The sequence below is a fragment of the Macrosteles quadrilineatus genome, unplaced genomic scaffold (assembly GCF_028750875.1).
Source record: "Macrosteles quadrilineatus isolate MER2022 unplaced genomic scaffold, UCM_ALF_1.0 Scaffold_1__1_contigs__length_201487025, whole genome shotgun sequence".
Taxonomy (NCBI): domain Eukaryota; kingdom Metazoa; phylum Arthropoda; class Insecta; order Hemiptera; family Cicadellidae; genus Macrosteles; species Macrosteles quadrilineatus.
The window spans coordinates 96,190,052-96,208,412 of NW_026542594.1; the positions used below are offsets into that span (position 1 = coordinate 96,190,052).

General features: G+C 34.4%; 1 protein-coding gene across 1 annotated transcript in view; it reads left to right on the top strand.

Annotated features, from left to right (window-relative positions):
• Positions 1 to 536: 536 nt before the first annotated feature.
• LOC128991329 (TLC domain-containing protein 2-like) overlaps positions 537 to 18,361 on the top strand; it is a 47,445-nt gene continuing 29,620 nt past the window's right edge. The window contains exons 1-3 of the mRNA XM_054414171.1: positions 537 to 893; positions 10,951 to 11,033; positions 15,969 to 16,051. Coding sequence (XP_054270146.1) covers positions 676 to 893; positions 10,951 to 11,033; positions 15,969 to 16,051 — 384 coding nt within the window. The 5' untranslated portion in view covers positions 537 to 675. The remainder of the gene's footprint in view (positions 894 to 10,950; positions 11,034 to 15,968; positions 16,052 to 18,361) is intronic.

Below are 18,361 nucleotides of genomic sequence, written 5' to 3' on the forward strand. Positions count from 1 at the left end.
CCCATATTTTAGGAGATATAATATTGCATTTTATTGATTTCTAAAACTTTTAACTGCTATAGGTAAAGTTTGTTCAGAACAATAAGTTTAGTTTAATTGAATATGTAATTTATTAAATTTTCGTATTAAATAGCATACAATATATATAATGCAATAGCATTATATTTCAATTTTTTTAACTGAGTAATTTTTTGTATCTGTTCAATCAATATTGAATGCACACATACGGTACGGTAAGTGTAAAACATCCTGTAACATTTTTTGAGTGTTACATTTCGATATAGGTAAAAAAATTAATGGAAAACTTGTTTTCTAGCACTATATTATTAGACTCAGGTTAATTTACAGAGTGCGCGGATTGTGCACGTATTTTAAACGAATTGTGCGCGGATTAGAGAGGAAAAGCGGGATTTTTATGCTTGTGACTTGTGAGGACGGATTTCTTCCGGAGCTCTGTGGCAACACTGTACACTAGTCCATTATTTCAATTCTCAATATTCTCTTCTCTTCCTCTTCTCAATTCTCTGAATTCTAACCTACCTAACTACATTCATAATAACCCTACTCAAAAAACTCAAACTTGAATTAATTAAATTTAAGTGTCATCGATATTTTTAACCTGCTACAGCACGACATTTTATTTACTTTTTGAGGAGTAACTTAATTTTTGTCAAAATGTCAGATTCAGAGAAAAACACAATTTTGAACGGAGTAAACGACGCTTACGTTGTTGTAACTGTCAGTTTATTCTTGTTTGTGTGTAACAACGTTTGGATATTGAAACTACTTGTTCCTAAAAGTGCCAGAATATCCAAAAGGCAACAATGGAAATGGAGAAATATAGCTAACTCTCTCATTCATTCTGTAATTACTGGCTGTGGGGCTTGTGTTTGGTGAGTATATTTTCAGCATAAGTTAAGGCCTTAGGCCTAGGCCCATATTTCAATTATAAAATAAAACTGTCATAAACTTAACCTAACCTAACTAACAAAACTTGCTGATAATGAAAAAATCGAATGAAGTCATTAATCAAGTTGATAGTTTCAATCGATATTAAACATAGCACAGTCCACTTAAGAACCTGTAGGCCTATAACTTTGGGTAGGCCTATTGCATTTTTTTTTGCCTTAGGCCTAAATATCTAGACCAAAATTAGATTAACTTATTTTAAGCACTTCTTACCTTTTGGGGGAAACGCTTATGTAGGCCTATTTCACTCTGAAAATCACATTTGAACATTGAGAAAGATGCTAGAAATCGGTGATTTTAGATTGGTGTGAACCTGGCAATAACTCAGCAATGAGTAGTGGGGTACAGTTTCTTAACTGGGCTATGCTAATATCGATTGAAACTATCGATTCGATTAGTAAACCTTCATGCGATAAGTAGCCTAGTGCATACGCCTGATGAAATCTAACTTAGAGGGACAAAAAATTCCACTTAGTTTCAGAATGGCCCTTTTGTCAATTATTATAGCGTAGTAAGGGCTAAGGTTTTACTCATTGAAACTGAAAATAAATTCAAATAGGCTATAGGTAAGTACTCGGCCGTATTTTTCCGCAAAACGCCCAGCAATAGATTTTATCAAGCGCGCTCACTACTTATTGCTGACCTTAACCCCCGTTTTTTTACTAACTTTTTGCCAGGTAGCCTACATAACCTTGATACCTACTGTCGTGCCCTTTAAAGTGTCCTCTATCTGTTGACATTATTGGTATTTAGGTACTTGGTCGTATTATCTGCAAAACGCCAAGCAATAAGTAACTTATGTTTTCTACAAAAAAAAAACTTGTTAATTTTTATAAACTTGATATTTTTTATAAATGAAGCAAGATTGTTAAGAGATCCCAATGTTATTTTATTAAAATAATTTTACGTTTAAGAGATAAAATTTGCAAAGTACCCAAAATGTAACCACCATGGAATGTCCCCACCCAAGTTTTATAAAACACTGACAAGTGATTTATGAACAAAAATCATTGAATTAAGTTATATAACAAATTCTCATTATGAGTAATAAAAGATATAACCTAGCCTTAACACCATCTTAACAATTTTTACAAAAATATCTAATTAGCTTATTTAGGGTAAAAGATGAAAGTTGTCCACGGGGTTGGATGTAATCTCCATGGACCATTATAAAAGTTCTAGGAAATGCTCACTGGAGATCAGCACTGTTCATTGGTGGAGTTTTGAGGAAGAAGGGGGAGCCATATTGAGGTTACTGTTGATCGTTTTCTGCTCATGTGTCCTACTTGCTATTAATGAACAGGATTTCCTTTCTCGTACTTCGGCGAGTAACTTTTACCTTGTAGCCTCCAGTGTGCAACAAATAAAGCATGTCATATGCTAAAATTTTTACTTTGTCTTTTTATTTGGGATACACCTGTTATCTTTTAGAAAACATAAGCTCTGGATCTATAGGTTAGGACTTAACAAGTGACTGAACAGATTTAAATGTAACCTCCATGGAGGTAACTCCCATGGATAATTACTAGGGAATAGGCCTATGGCCTATAGCATATTATATTATATTAATTCTTCACCTCTACAAAGGGTGTATATGTATTTAGTTTGTTATTATAATTAAAAAAGTATAGCCTATTAAAAATAAATATTCTCTTATAAAAAATTTTAAAAAATCTTCCAAGGGCGGAAATTCCACTTAGCCTAATTTCAGAATGGCCCAAAAACAAAATGCTTTATACAAGCTGGTGTAGCTGGGTTGGCAGAATGGTGACCAACCTAAGGCCAGGGACACACTTACCGGCGAAACCGCCGGACGCCGGATCCGGCAGCGCCGGAGCAAGTTGAGATACACAGGAAGGCATGGGGAAGGCCACAATTCTCCGGTTTGGGAAAATGCTCTGGTGAAACTGCCGGATATTATTAACTGTAAAAGTTTTTGTTTCTGCCCTGCAAAAGATCTCAAAAGGTAAAATCTTTATTATTTTTTTTAATGTGCACTCCTTCAATTAAACCATCCCAACCCAAATATGTGGTTAACAATTGAAAACAATCATCAGTTCACTTCAAGGCCCACATTTAGACATGAAATATAGCCAAAATGGCAGTCCAGCGTTTGAAATGCTTTGTTTAACCCTTTCAGTGCTATGAAACGATATATCGTTGTTTTAAAAATCTCTAAGGGATATAGAGAGGAAGGTTATTTTAACAAAAAGTAGCAAAACGGCCATTGGTGACCTGCATGTTTATAGGATACACTAACAACCCCTTAGCTAAAAGATTCGCCCAATCCGATGATTTCGAGGTGTATGTTTAAACCAAGGATTATGAACACCTCACTATGCCCCAGTGGTTGTAGTATATCGCTACAAACACACAGGTCGCCAATTATTTGCCACACAGGACGGGAATCGAACCCGAGCAGACGAATGCCACTGGCCAAGTGACACTTGCCCTAGCCTTCTCGGCTATCTGTGCTTGAAGACTGAGGAGTCAAAAACCGGTATTTAAGCTGACACCACCGATTTCGAACAGATAGCGCCACAGATGGTTGTTCAATGCGTTACTAGGTAGCAGCACTAGTTAGTCACGGACTATTTAGATGATATTTTTCAGTTGAAACACAACAGTGATCATAAATGTGTTCCTGAGACTTTGCTGCAAAACATTATTTTCCCTAAAATTTCTATATTACGATAACCTTGTCCAACTAAATCAAAGTTAAATTAAAAATTACATTGTAAACTATATGTCTTTTGATTTTATGAGATTTTGGTTTCAAACAATGCTATCAGAACATAAAAAATTATAGGAAAACCAGGAAAATTACAACAAAAACTTAGTTTTGTTTAATGTTTACTACAAATACCGAGATTTATCTTTGTTATATTTTTTTCTTATTGTCTTATTATTCCACATTAGCCTAATTAATAAAACAGTGACAACATTACAGTTAAAATTCAACAACAGGTAATGGAATTGAAAGGTAAACAAAAAAGTCTTACGAAATACGAATTATTGGCCTAGCACTGAAAGGGTTAAGTTCCAAATAGTTCATGAGTGGTGTTCAAGGGATATTTTTCTATACTTTAAATCATTTAAGAGCAGATTATACACAATTTTTAATCTTTAAAGGTCATATGTATCTATTTATAAGAGTTTATGGAAATTTTTAGTGCTCGAAAGGCTATATATCAACCAAACTCCGAAATTAACTGTAAAAGTTTTTGTTTTTGCTTTGCAATAGATCTCAAAAGGTAAAATCTTTAATTTTTTAAATGTAAACTTCTTCAATTAAACCAGCCCAACCAAATATGTGGTTAACCATTGGAAAAAATCATCAGTTCAATTCAAGGCCTGACATTTAGACATGAAATGTAGCTAAAATCGCAGTCCAGCGTTAGAAATACTTTGTTAACGTTCCAAATAGTTCATGAATGGTGTTCAAGGGATATTTTCCTATACTTTAAATCATTTAGGAGCAGATTATACACAATTTCAATCTGTAAAGGTCATATTTATCTATTAATAAGAGGTCATAGGTGCTTGAAAGACTAAAATTTGCCAAACGCTTTTAAATATCATACTATAAAATGAATGGTTATAAGTCACAGATACTTAAATTTCCTGGCTCTTGACACTTTGAGACTGTTACACGTATTTTCAATTTAAATATTTTTGGTATTTTTAAAAAAGTTAACTGTAAAAAAAAAATGTTGATTGTCAAATTTTACTGTAATTTTTAGTATTTTATTCATCAATTTCTTTTGCAATTTTTATATTTTATCACTATTTACGTTTAAAAACATGTATTATTTAAAGCAAATAAGGGTTAAGCTTAACTCATTCATGTCATAAATTTAAAGAAATATTACAGTTTTAAAGGTTACGAGACTAGATGTTTTCCAACATGGGTAACTCTTAGTACCTATAGGAAAAAAATGGGAGATATTGTAGAAATAGGATTTATTGTTCTATATTTCATGTAATTGTGTAGCTTTAAGAGTACAATTTACTAAAATCAGTCGGTAAATAGATTGCATACAGCCAAAACTAAATATGTACACCAAACTGTGAAAATAACTCTAAAATTTTTGCCCTGCAATAGATCTCAAGAGAAAACCTTTTGTTTTCTGTGTATGTGTCCATTAGCACGATAACTTGAGCAAAAATGATCAAATTTTGATGAAATTTGGCACAAACGTGAAGACCTACGTTTATTCAAACAAGTTCACGAACCAGCATTATTGGGCCATGGGAACACGGGGTTATGGGGGTTATATGGGGCAAATATGTTTATTCCCATTTTTGAACCTAAAAACAAAAAAACAATCTATTTATTTCTAAACCATTTTGTAGAGCTGAAAAAAAGAAATAATTTAGTATATTAAAGCGTTCTTATATGCCTAACGGTCATGGAGAAAATTAGGAAAAAGTCTAATTTAAAACTCCCATGTTATTCTTAAGGAGAAAGTGAAAACAGTTGTATATTACTTACGTTGATAAAATTTGGCAAATTCATTTTTTTCATCCTTACTATTAACGTATTGTCAAAAAAACTTTTTCCTTCCCTGTAGAAGCAAGTCTAAGCACTCGTTAAATATAATGTTATTTAAATTGGGAATGCATATGTCTTATTTATAGAAATACTAGCTGTAACCCGCGGGCTTTGCCCCGTTTAACTTCTTAATTTTCAAGATTATCTCGTTCGCATGGCTCAATCACGTCCTGGTTGAAGTTTGTTCGCTACGCTCACTCACCTTTAGGTTGGAGCTCGTTTGCTACGCTCATTCACCTTTAGGTTGGAGCTTGTTCGCTGCGCTCACTTGCCTTCAGGTTAGCTCGTTTGCTACGCTAACTCGCCTCTAGGTTGAAGTTCGTTCGCTACGCTCACTCACCTTTTGGTTGCAAATTAGCTGTTGTCATAAATGTAAAAGAAATAATAGTGCTGCACCCTGTTGGTAATCCTTGTAACTTTAATGCTATTGATCATCATAGAACAGAACCAACTTGTTTAATTGAAACAGCTGTTAAGATTCAATAATTCCATTTCTCATAAGGTTAACATGGGAAACTCCAGAGCCACTGGGGCGGAGCCCGAAAGGATTTTTGAAATAAGAATATGCCTATATGTCAATCGGGAATGTGAGCTATCATCATGCCAAATTTCAGCCCAATCCGACCAGTATTTTTCGCGTTCACTTGTCACAAACATACATCCATACATACATCCAAACTTTCTCATTTATAATATTAGTAGGATTTTAGTAAAAATGTAATCATACAAGTTGAAATTCGCTTAGTATGCAGGTTTGCTGCTGCGGGGGTATTCTATATCATCATGGTCGATGTTGATATGGATTTATTTATTAGATTGATTCATGAGAAACCAGAACTTTGGGATAGATCTTTGGAATTTAACAAAGACAAAAACAAAACGAGGGAAAATAAATAATTCAAAATAATTTAAAAACTTATTTTCGGCATTCCTCAGGGCTATAAAAATGGAGTATAAAATGCTCCATGGAGCTGTCTGTTCTCCAGAATCGGATGAACCCAAATACTTCAGCGGTGTTTTCTCTTTCTTCTGTGGTGGATCAAACACAGCACGGGCATTTTGAGGTCTTGATAGTACCATTTCTGAGATACAACTGATTCAGAGTTCATTGCACTCTATTTATTGTCGCCGGCTCCGGCAAAATAGTTTTTCCCAGGACAAGTGTGTTCTGACCCTCACCCTACGGCGGTTCCGCCGGATCCGGCGTCCGGCGGTTTTGCCGGTAAGTGTGTGGCCATAAAGCCTAATATGGCCTAACAGAGAGACCACAATGGCCAGCAGTGCTGGCCGTACGACCTGAGAGGTACCATTCGAGGGCATAGGGTTAAACTAAAAATTGCTAAAATAATACCAGTCTTTAAAAAGGGGGATGCCCATGATCCCTCTAGTTACAGACCAATATTGCTACCAGTTCTTTTTCAACAATCCTTGAAAAAGTTGTATACAAGCAGTTGTTGGATTCTTGGAATCTAACCAGTTGCTGGATCAAGAGAAATATGTTTTCCGACCAGGAAAATATACAACCACTTCTAGCATTAACTTTATTGAATCAGTTGTCAACTCAATTAAGTTAACAGCAATGAAAAAGTTATTGGAATATTTTTGGTTTGTTCTAAAGCTTTTGATAGTGTGTCACATGATAAATCACATGAATCTCTTCATGGCCTAAATATAAATCATAAAGAATATAATGGTTCAGATCATATCCAAACAATCGGAAACAATGTGTTCAAATTTGACATACCTCATTCTATCCAAATTGAAAATATGCATACTCCCAAGATGTCTTATCCAACTTTAAAACAGTAAAGTAAGGTGTCCCACAGGGATCTATACTGGTCCCTTGTTATTTCTTTGCTACATAAGGGGGTTTCCAGGAGTTGTAATGGAGGATATTTATGTCTATATGCAGATGATACAAATATAACAATTACAAGTAAACTAGTGGCTTGTAGGGGCAATAGCCCCTATATAAAAATATTCTAGTAATTATTTTGTACAAATTATTAGTCTCATGGGTCACCCTACCTTTAATTAGGCCTATCGTTTTTACATTTTTCTATATTATAATATCTATAACAGTTAATACATACCTGCATAATGCATTTTGATGTCTGTCCTATTTAAAATAAAAATTCGAAAGGACTGTTCATGCAGTGTGTTTATAATATAAACTTTCTAATCATGATACAACTAAGGAACATTTTAAATAATAATCTTCATGACTATTAATTAAATATATATATACTTTTGTTTGAATATAGACAAATTCACTTAGATAAAACACATAGAGAGAATGCCATCCTCCAAATTTAAAATGCTAATTCTATAACAAAATCTCTCTGAAAACGACATTTGTTGTATAGTATCCATTTTGGTCGCTTCCTTGGTCTTTATTTGGTTCTAGTACTATTTTAACATCATCCGGCCGCTTTACCCGACTAAAAGCAACATAAAGTTGATCATGAGTAAACACTGGGTTTTTTCCAAATAAATGCCAACTTTTGTGAAGGTTTGGACTTGCGCTTTATTTATAGTACCAATAGCAGAAGCTAATCGCAATGGGAACTGAATCCTTGTAAACTTAAACGACATATTAGGATCTGTAGACATTAGTTTTATTTTTGGCATGATAAATATGTTCCCTTTGCCTATTCCAGTAATTACATCTAACTTTACACTTTTTTCAGACATACCTTACACAACCAATTGTACTCCATTAACTAATCCAGATCCTTAAAATTGGGAAAAAGTATATTTCAGGCTTTATAATAGTATACTGTCGTGGTGGAAGGTTTTTTCCTTCCACCCTGTATTACTGTACTGTACATATTACATATTACCATATGCTTTAAATAAAGTTAAACCACATGTTTTTAAGTAAACAAAGCAGACATGACCTAGATTCCCATGCTATTTAAATGTGAATAATTTTAAATTTAAATTGAAACCTCTCCCAGCTTTCTACGGCCTTCCGTTTGCTCACAATTTCATTGTAAAATTTTGGGCTTACGGAATTAGATAGATCTCAAAAAGAAGTGGAACTTAGGTCTTTTTTTAATTCATTGTCAGTAAATGAATACACAAATAACGAAAGTCTACTAATAAATTCAAATAGGCCTAAGTCAAATATTTTATCTTTTTCCACAAGGCAATCAAGATTAAAATTACAACCAGATATTTATCTTAACGGTTCAAAATTAAATCAAGTGGATCACACTAAATTCCTTGGTCTAGTATTAGACCAGCATTTTACCTGGGATAAGCATGTGGAACATGTGGTAAAAAATCTTCAGCGGGTCTTTATGCTTTGCAACAAATGTCCTGTGTCTCAAGCATTGGAATTCTCAAAACTATTTACTTTGCTCTAATAAATTTACATATAGCTTATGGAATAGCTTTATATGGTGGTACCACTAAAAACCTACAAAATTCAACCTCAATAGGAAAAAGCTCTTAGAATTATCTTTAGTACTGGTATAAATAACTGAAAATCAGTTAGGAGCCGATATTTTTCTAAATTGGGTATAATGACCATCTATGATTCATACATTTTTGAAACCATTCTACATGTAAAAAGTTCAGATCATCAAACTACCTCACAATTTCCACAGTTACAATTTACAAACACCAGGCATGTAGAACAACACCTGATTGAAGTTATTTGAGAAAAATCCAGTTTCATTGGCAAACAAATTTTATTTAGCCTACCCAAAAATATTTTCAATGAAAATAAATTACAATAACTTAAAAAAAAAACTACTGAAAAACTATTTTTAATCTTAAATCATTATTTCAATAGAATAGTTTTGGAAATTAAATAATTAGAAATATGCTAGTAATCTTTTATTTAGGATACTTAGGCCTTAATATTAGCCTACCTAATTTTTTGTTTCTCTTTTACTTTCTGTAACGCAATTCATGTATTTCCTGTAAAAATACTATTCACCACACTATGATGTTTTTGGCTGTATTACATACGTTAATTGGTGGCTGAAAGTTACGTTTTGCTGGCCATGCCAGCTGTCATCGTAATTTGGGGACCGAGCAGGTTTTTACAGCCGCTTACTTACGAAAACATGAATGCATTTAAAATACACAATCAAAATCCATAGCATTGCAATAGAATTGTGTTATTGTCACCGTTGCTTAGCAACTATTTATTTTTATTTTTGCTGAGTGCTCAAATTATTTCTTCACATAACCTTAAAGTTGTAGTTGTGTTGACTATCAGTGAGCATTATTATAGTGGTGAATAGTGGTACAGTAGAGTCCCGCAAACTCGGCTCTCGATAACCCGGCAGTCTGGATAACTCGGCCATCACCTGGCTCAGAAAATTAGTGATTTTTAGAGTCCGAGTTAAAAATGGACTCAAGCCAAATCGTTCGCAACTCATACCAAGGATTTGTTGAACTATATCTGATGACTTAATACTGACTTGTAATAAAAATATAAATAAAAAAGGCAGTTAAAAAGCTTAAAAATTGTATTGTTCTTATTTTTAACCCTAGTTCCTGATAACCCGGCATTTCACAAACTCGGCACCCTTCCAGTCCACATTACGCCGAGTTTGCGGGACTCTACTGTAATAGGGTATATAGTGTGGTGAAAAATAGCGTTCGTAACACGGACCGAAATGGTTTTGCAGCTCTCGATCGATTTAAGTTCTCGACTTCGTCTCAAACTTAAAAACTATCTCGAGCCGGCAAAACCACATTTTCGGCCCTAGGTACGAAATATACTATTCATGAATAAAGATGATTTGTATTGTAGGCCTAAACTAGCACTTAAAAAACTTTAAATCGCTAGACTTTTTAAAAATTATAACTTAATTTCTATAAAAACTAAAACCCTAAGCTAAATTTATAGCTTTGACCATTTCCTGGCTGGGTGCCTTTCCTTCAAAATTATCTTTCAACACAAAAATCATAAGAATCCGTCAAGAGTTGTTTATTCCGAATCATGAAATAAAAATACCCTGTCACATTTTAATGTATAAGATAATAATTACTGTAAATAAATGGTGTGAATGTAAACCGTAATAATAAGTAATTTCTATTATTAACATAGAACTATTCCTATTTCATTATTTATTTAACTTTTTGTTAAAATTAAATCAGGTAAACTATAGCCTACTAAATAGCAGGGGGCAATAGGTTTTAACAACAATCACAAAGGGACAATAGTCCATAAAGGGTTGAGAACCACTGGCTTTAGACCAATGCCGGATTATTGAATGTGTCTAACCATCAGATGTAGGATTAGTGGGCTGTAATTGGTTCACACTTCTCTGGATCATGGGAATACTTACTAGCATTTTTATTTGTCAATGCACAGCAACATCCTCAACTCCCTCATATTTTTTCTTATTATTAACATTTGATTTTAAGTATAACCTTTTACAATAACATTATTTTTTTTTTAGTTTTTATCAAAGTCCAGAAATCCGAAAGGACTTGATATCAAAGTGGACATTTTCTAGTCACTGCTTGCTGGCCGTATCTACAGGTGTGTATAACTTTTCTATTTATATATCAGATTACAGGTAATAATAAGTGTAAAGCCACCAGACTTTTCCATTGATACTAACTTATACCTTTTTATATTTTCTCTCATCCGATTCATACAAAAATTTAATTAAAAAGGTTTTTGGTAAGCACACACAGTAGCATGGGCGCCCACAGGGGGTGCAAGGGGCTGCACTTTATTAGTTTTCAATGTTGGCCCATAAAAACGATAACTTTTACCCTCAGGGCCGGATTTAGTTTTCAATGTTGGCCCATAAAAACGATAACTTTTACCCTCAGGGCCGGATTTCCCAATAGGCCCAGGAGGCCGGGGCCTATGGGCACAAACTCCCAGCAGGGCCGGATTTAGCATTTTGGCGCCCCTAGGCCCAAATAATTTTCTGCCGCTAGCCTGGTCACAGTTAGGGCCTACTTTCCTTCAAACCTTTATTAAAAACTATATCATGCCCATAGGCCTAAGTTTATCGCTTGAATACCACTCCTCGTCGGAATATTATCATTGTAAGTTTTTAGGAGCAATTTTACTTACAATTTTACAATTTTTACTACAATACAATTTACAATTTACATACAATTTACAATTTTACTACAGTACTTTTATATGCTTTAATAGTCAATGCTTTTAGTAAATGCTCACGTTTGTGGGACTGAAACAAAACAACTCAGCCCACCGAGCATTCTTTAAAAAAAACATGATTCCAATTGCAGGCCCAAAACCATGAACTCCATACGGTAGGCCTACGTGAAACCATCAATATGGGTAAGCTTAAAACAATTCTTGCAATTTAAACCTAGTTTACCCAAAATCAAACGATCTAATCATAAACAATAGGTCGTCTCCTGGTTATATTAAAACAAAAATTTAAAATTTAAAATTAATTTAAGAAATTAAAACACACATTATAGAACGATAGAACTAACAACTAACCCTAAAGTAATAGAAACAAAAGTACGTCAAAACTAACGTCCAGTGTCACCAACATGAACTAGACATAAAAAAAATTGAATTAACAATGGGAAGAAGTCAACTTGAGTTATATTTAATCTATGGTGGTACTGCATCTTGGTTATATTTCCAAAGCAAAATATTCCAGCCAACCGAACCAATCGTTAGGTCTGAGCTGAGGAGAAAATTACAGCAATAATGGTGCTTTGAAGGTTATTGAATTTTTCTAAAACCTATTGCAAACTGAGATTAATATTTTTTCGTTAATTTTAAAGATAAATTCATCATTTTTTAAACATTCAACACAATGTTGTAAACTAATCAAAAGAAAAGTTAATAGCTTTTGTTTTGCGAGGTGAGGGTGGTAACGGTGTCTAGTACGCATGCGCCCCTAATCACTCCGATCATAGTAGCGCCGAGCCAGCCAGCATAGTGGCAGTTGACAGTGGCAATACGATGCGTACCGCTCGAGCGCTCTTCAACATCCCTACGGCCTACTCCCGTACAACCAATGTTCGTTACCAATGTTGTAACAAAATTGATGCGTAATTCTGAAAAATAGTTTAAATTTTCTAACAATTATTTCTTCCTATGAACTTCAGAATCAGAATGCTTTATTAGCCAGAATTTTTTCATCAACTATGACTATTTTTAATTTTTAGATATTAAAAAAAAAATCCTTTCGGCCGTGCGCCCTCTGGAAGCTTGCGCCCATAGGCCCGGGTCTATTGGGAAATCCGGCCCTGACTCCCAGAGGGCGCACGGCCGAGAGAAAAAAATATTTTTTAATATCTAAAAATAAAATAAATAGCCATAGGTTAACATATTTTGCAAGTTGATAAAAAAAAACTCTTGCCAATGAAGCATTATAATTTTGAAATTCATTGGAAGAAATTGTGACGCAAAATTCTAGGGGGGGAATAAACTAGTATTCACCAAGTCAGGCTAGGCCTACTCCTAGAACCGGCCACACTCGAATTTCTTCCCCGGGTGCTCAGAAGGAGCCGAGAAAAATCCAGGGGTCGATACGTAGTTGTCCTGACTTTGACTGATCAATTTATTTAAAATTTAATCGAAGGCTCAGAGCTCTAGAAGCGCTCAGGAAATCCTGCAGACGCCCAGTTGGAGCTATATCATCCCAGCCTTCGTTAACGTGTTGTGGAGAATTTTGCCTAACTTTTAGAATGACTCTGTAGGGCCGACGAGTATTCAATCTGAAGCCAATGTGATTCAATTACTCGTAATGAACTTTAAAATAATTAACTAAAGGCCTAGGTAAATAATATAGGATGTAATATGACGTAAAACCCAATCCCTACAGAGTCTTCGGGGCCTAATTAATATAATTTGACGGATAATTTAACGTGAGTGGTTTAAAATAAATTTAATATTAATTTTCGTAGCTGATTATTCAACTCAGCCTGCTCCCAAGACTCGATTCTTTCACCCGCCAAAGACGGGGTTTAGAACTCGGACGACGAGTCTCGGGGTATTAAAACGTCGAATTAACTGGAGTAACTTGAGTAATAATTAATCGTGAAACGAAATGAATTAACGTAATTTAATAGCCAATTGGTTTAAAAGAGCCGAAAAATATCCACCGCTAGTCACTGGCAGGCAGGAACTGGCGGGTTTTGTGCGAGTCGGCGAAAACTAAGTTAATAAAATTTAGAAATTTAAATCAAACTTAAACGTATAAAAAATAAATGGCAGACGAGTGTGTGTATGTTAGAAAAAGAATATTTAAAAGAAAGTAGGAAAGTCTGAAAACGTAGCTAACCTGAATCAATATCGTATGGCGAAGTTAGTTTCTTTGCGCGAAGAGTCTTCTCGTGAACGAGTTGACGGTCGAACAGCGAATAATTCTTGTCCTGCTCAAATCCCGATTTCCTCGGCCGCGGCTCAAGCGCTGCGGTGGCGATTCCGGAAACTAGCCAACAGCTGACCGGGGATTTGGTCTAGTTATCGCCTGTCATCGTCAATCAACAAACATCAGTTTTAGGTTATGTCGTCGGCGGCGTTAAATATCTGTAAAATCGGCCGGTTTAACTTTATTATGTGAAACGAAGTGCTATTATGAATAAATATGTAGTTGTGGGTGTGTTTGTGTACTTCACTGTTAATAAAAATAGGCCTACGTTCTTTGGCCCATAACCCAAGCTATGGCCAACACATAGGGCTCGGAGTAGGCTATTGTGGTTAAAAATCGGGTAAGTTCTGGTGTTCATTTATTCGTAGTACGTTTTTACCCTTCTTAAAAGATTAATTAAGATTAATTATAATGTGAAATTTGTTAGCAGTTCAAGGAATACATGTAAGGCTGCTTGGCAAATAGTAAAATCAGAAAGTGGGGATTTTTTCAAACATAATAACACCGTTCCACCTTTTTCAGCATATGATTTTAATAACCATTACATAGATGTTGGAAAAAAGGTAGTAGAGAAGGCTCATGTTGAGCAAGGTAGGAGTTTGGATTTCTCTAATTTTCTAAATAATGCTAATCGTTCTAGAAATAAATTTTCGTGGAAATTGGTAACAGAGAATGATATGAAAAAAATAATAAGATCTCTTAATCCATCAAACAGTGAAGATGCTTACGGTTTTTCAAACAAAATTGTAAAATTCATAGCTCCTTACATTATGGAACCACTGATTCATCTTGTTAATATGGTGTTTTCTACTTCAACCTTTCCAAATTGCTTAAAAATCTGTAATTCCTCCTCCGAGAATCCGTCCTGGAGCCGATTCTGATCTTTGAGTAGATGGATAGAATGAAACTAACCACTCAAGACCATGGCTGATTTTCTATGGGAAACAGTTGTGATCGCACCAACAAAGGGCTGTCCACAGGGCGTTGTACTCTCACCCTTACTGTGGAACCTTGTGGTGGACGGTCATTTATGTGAACACACTAGTAAGGGCATCTTTGTCCAGGGCTACGCAGATGACGTAGTCCTCATGGTACAAGTAAAATTCGCCATTGTAGCTGATGTCATGAATATCAACCAACATGTTAAAGCATGGTATCTCAGAGAGGGATTCAACATTAAACTCTCCAAGACAGTCATAGTCCCTTTCACCAAGAAAAAGAACTTGGATTCTCTTTCCAGGTTGAATATTGGGCCCTACTCAGCTGGGAATGTCGAATACAGTCAAGTATTTAATTTAGGACTGACACTTGACTTTTAATTTCTATTTAAATTTCTATTCTATCTGTCAGCATGTTTCCTAATTTCTATTGCTTCTTTCTTTCAAAATACTTATCCGAATGTGCCAAAACTTTTACATTATCAAACTCTATTGCATGATTAGTTTGGAAGGAATGGTCAGCAATTGCCGAATGTTCTACATCAAGGAGTTTTGTGCATCTTATATGTTCTTTTAAATTAGGAAACATGCTGACTATTTTAACAAAGATAACGGAATAGATTTAAGTAATACGTGGAACCCTATTTTAAGTAAACTGAAAATACAGTGCAAATGGATATTCAACAGTCCCCGCTCGCCAGAGAAAGCCAAGAACATTCTAGAAGCGGCCGGAGCCCAGTGGAGCTAGAACGGAGTGGAAAGTTCCAGAACACCCCCACCACCATCAAGAGGGTATAACCTACGAGCCCGGCCCACCCGTGCCAGTAGAGTTCTGTGACCTGGGTGATAGTGCTCGCTCGCCCTGAAGATGGCTGACTGTTATGTGGCCGAAACGTTGGTAGTTTTTGTACATAGTATATGTGACAACCCTGGAAGCCTATCCATGAAGATATGTGGTGTATAGTTAAATATAGTTACTATTGGGTTTTGCTTAGGTTGTAGGAAGTTGAAAAATATTTTTGTAATATTCCTGTAAGGGCAGTTTTGACCAGAGGTACTTCAGGAAACAAGAACATAATATTATTCATATCTTATTTATTTTGTTTTAGGAGATTAGACCACCAAAGTGAAGTGAAATTATGATACAACTTTTATTTTCAGGTTATTTCATATATGACATGCTTGACATGATGATCAACGATCCAAAGTCCAAAACTTATGAATTGATTTTGCATCATGTGCTTGTGAGTATATAAAGAGAAATCACTTTATTGATCATTAGTTTGTAAGCGTCCCTGTTGAAGCAAATATGTTAACTTGGAAGAGCTTGTGAAAGTTGTAAGGGTTGTTTTAATGTCTTATCCCTGGAACTGTCTGTTAGATTCTCTAAAATGCCAGTGCATTTTGCGTGGTTGAATTTAACAATTAATACAAAATATTATTTATAAGTAAATTATATTTTACTGTAGATTATTTGTTTTTGGAAGAAATAAGAGACTAGTATTACCTATGTTACTTGTGCAATAAAACCGAATCACAATATATGAACTCTATATTAATAGTTGAATAAACAATTTTCATACTGTGTAAATCGTTTAAGGGTCATAAAAACCCCATAAATGACATATTTTTCATTATATAAATTTTGTAGTAAATCTTATATATATATTTTTTAATAAGTTTTATTTGTTGTAATCTCCCATAAAAATGTCACCAAAACACATAAGTCAGCAGACAAAGTAAAAAGAGTTCAAATACGCCAACCCAACAAAAAATATAATGGCCGAGTTAGCATGATAGCCAACATCTTCAATTTAACATCCATGCTTAAGATAAGCCAGTCTGTAGATTGTGAGCGCTCATTACCCTATGTAAAATACTGGATTGATCATTTTGTGACCAATGGCACTATAGAAAGGACATAGATCGGCCAAATAATTACCGATGTGTAATTTTAGGGTTAAACAATATTTTATATTAATGGATGCTTACTAAGCTACAACTAGTTAAATATTTATTAAACTATTGTACATGTTGCTCAAATTCGAGCAAGTGCAAATTATTACATAAGTTATTTAAAAACGAATAAAAGTCATATTTACAATGAGTTTAAAAGAGTCAACTAATGGATTTCCGGTGTAATACTCACAATGTATATAACAATTCGATATAATAAACATTTCCTGTAAATATTTTATCATATTTCATAAGCTGATATTGTTTTTTAGCGTTTTTTACAAACATTTCCTGACCTATAGCCTCATAAGGTTGTCCTTTTTTATTGATAATGTAGCCTGCATGGCTCCACCCTTGTCGCTAGCAGTAAGTTAACAAATTACAGTCATTTTTTAATAAACATAATTTTTTTTCTCATTACCTTAAGGACTTCCTGCATAACCTGTCTGTCACAATTTTATTTGTTAAATTGGTGTTCCTTTGGTTAGTTGCAATAACGTTAATTATTTATATTATTTACCTGAGAAAATGCAGAGTAAAAGGCCCGATGTTGTTCAGTTGGTTTTTTGTTTCCCTTAGCTGTGAATTAAACCCTTCAATGAAAATGTTAGTAAGGTTTTCTTGGATATAGTCACAGGCTATTCTTATAAAATCACTTGACTTTTATGGAAACATAGATTAAATGACCCTGAAGCACCAGACTTATTTAGCCTTAGAGGGATTTCCTTTGCAATGATCACAAAGTCCATTGCCTACTAAAAAGCATGCAAAGTCCATGTTTCCTACTAAAAATTGTAGCACTTCGGCTAACATCCTCGTTCATCGTTTGTAGTAATCTTCATCTTGTAGGTGTTCTTCATTATATAGGCTAATAACGATAATAAATTCATTAAAAAACATTATCTTTATTTCTTCTATTTAGTGGCGTTCTATGACTTTTTGTTTCAAAAGTTTGCTAATCGGTTCTTTCAATGATTGTCATGAAATACAGTACTGTGTCAATTCAATGTTCTTATTATTTGGATAATAAATCAAATTGTGCAGGCTTTCTCACTTTTTCCGTTGTAATATGTACACAAATCTAAATTCAAAGAGTAAATATTTAATTTCAACCAGGTCAGTAAAATTTAATTTTTGTAGGACGCATTTCCTTGAATTGCAACTTAAATATTAACAGCAAATAAATTATTCAGCTGATCAATGTAAACAAATGTTCTTAATAAGGATAACATGGGAACTTTAAAAGCCACTGGGGCAGAGCCCAAGGGACCTTTTTCAAAAAGTTAAGGTCAGATTGCAAATCTATTTGACACACTTAGGGATCTCAATCCTGGGATTTTGGGGTCTCAGCTGATCCCGGGAATAATCCCGGGAATATTTGATGATTTTAACATTTTAAATGAGCATGAATTTCCCTTGTTGAGTCCTCTAATGTTTAGAACTGACCTTAACAGTGCTACACTTTACACTGCGCAATTTAGCCGTTTTCTAAGTAAAGAAATAACTTTCATCAACCGTCTTTCTTATTTATAGTGCATAAATGTTGATATGTCACTCTTGAATTATAAACACATTAAAAAAATTACGAGCAACCGCAC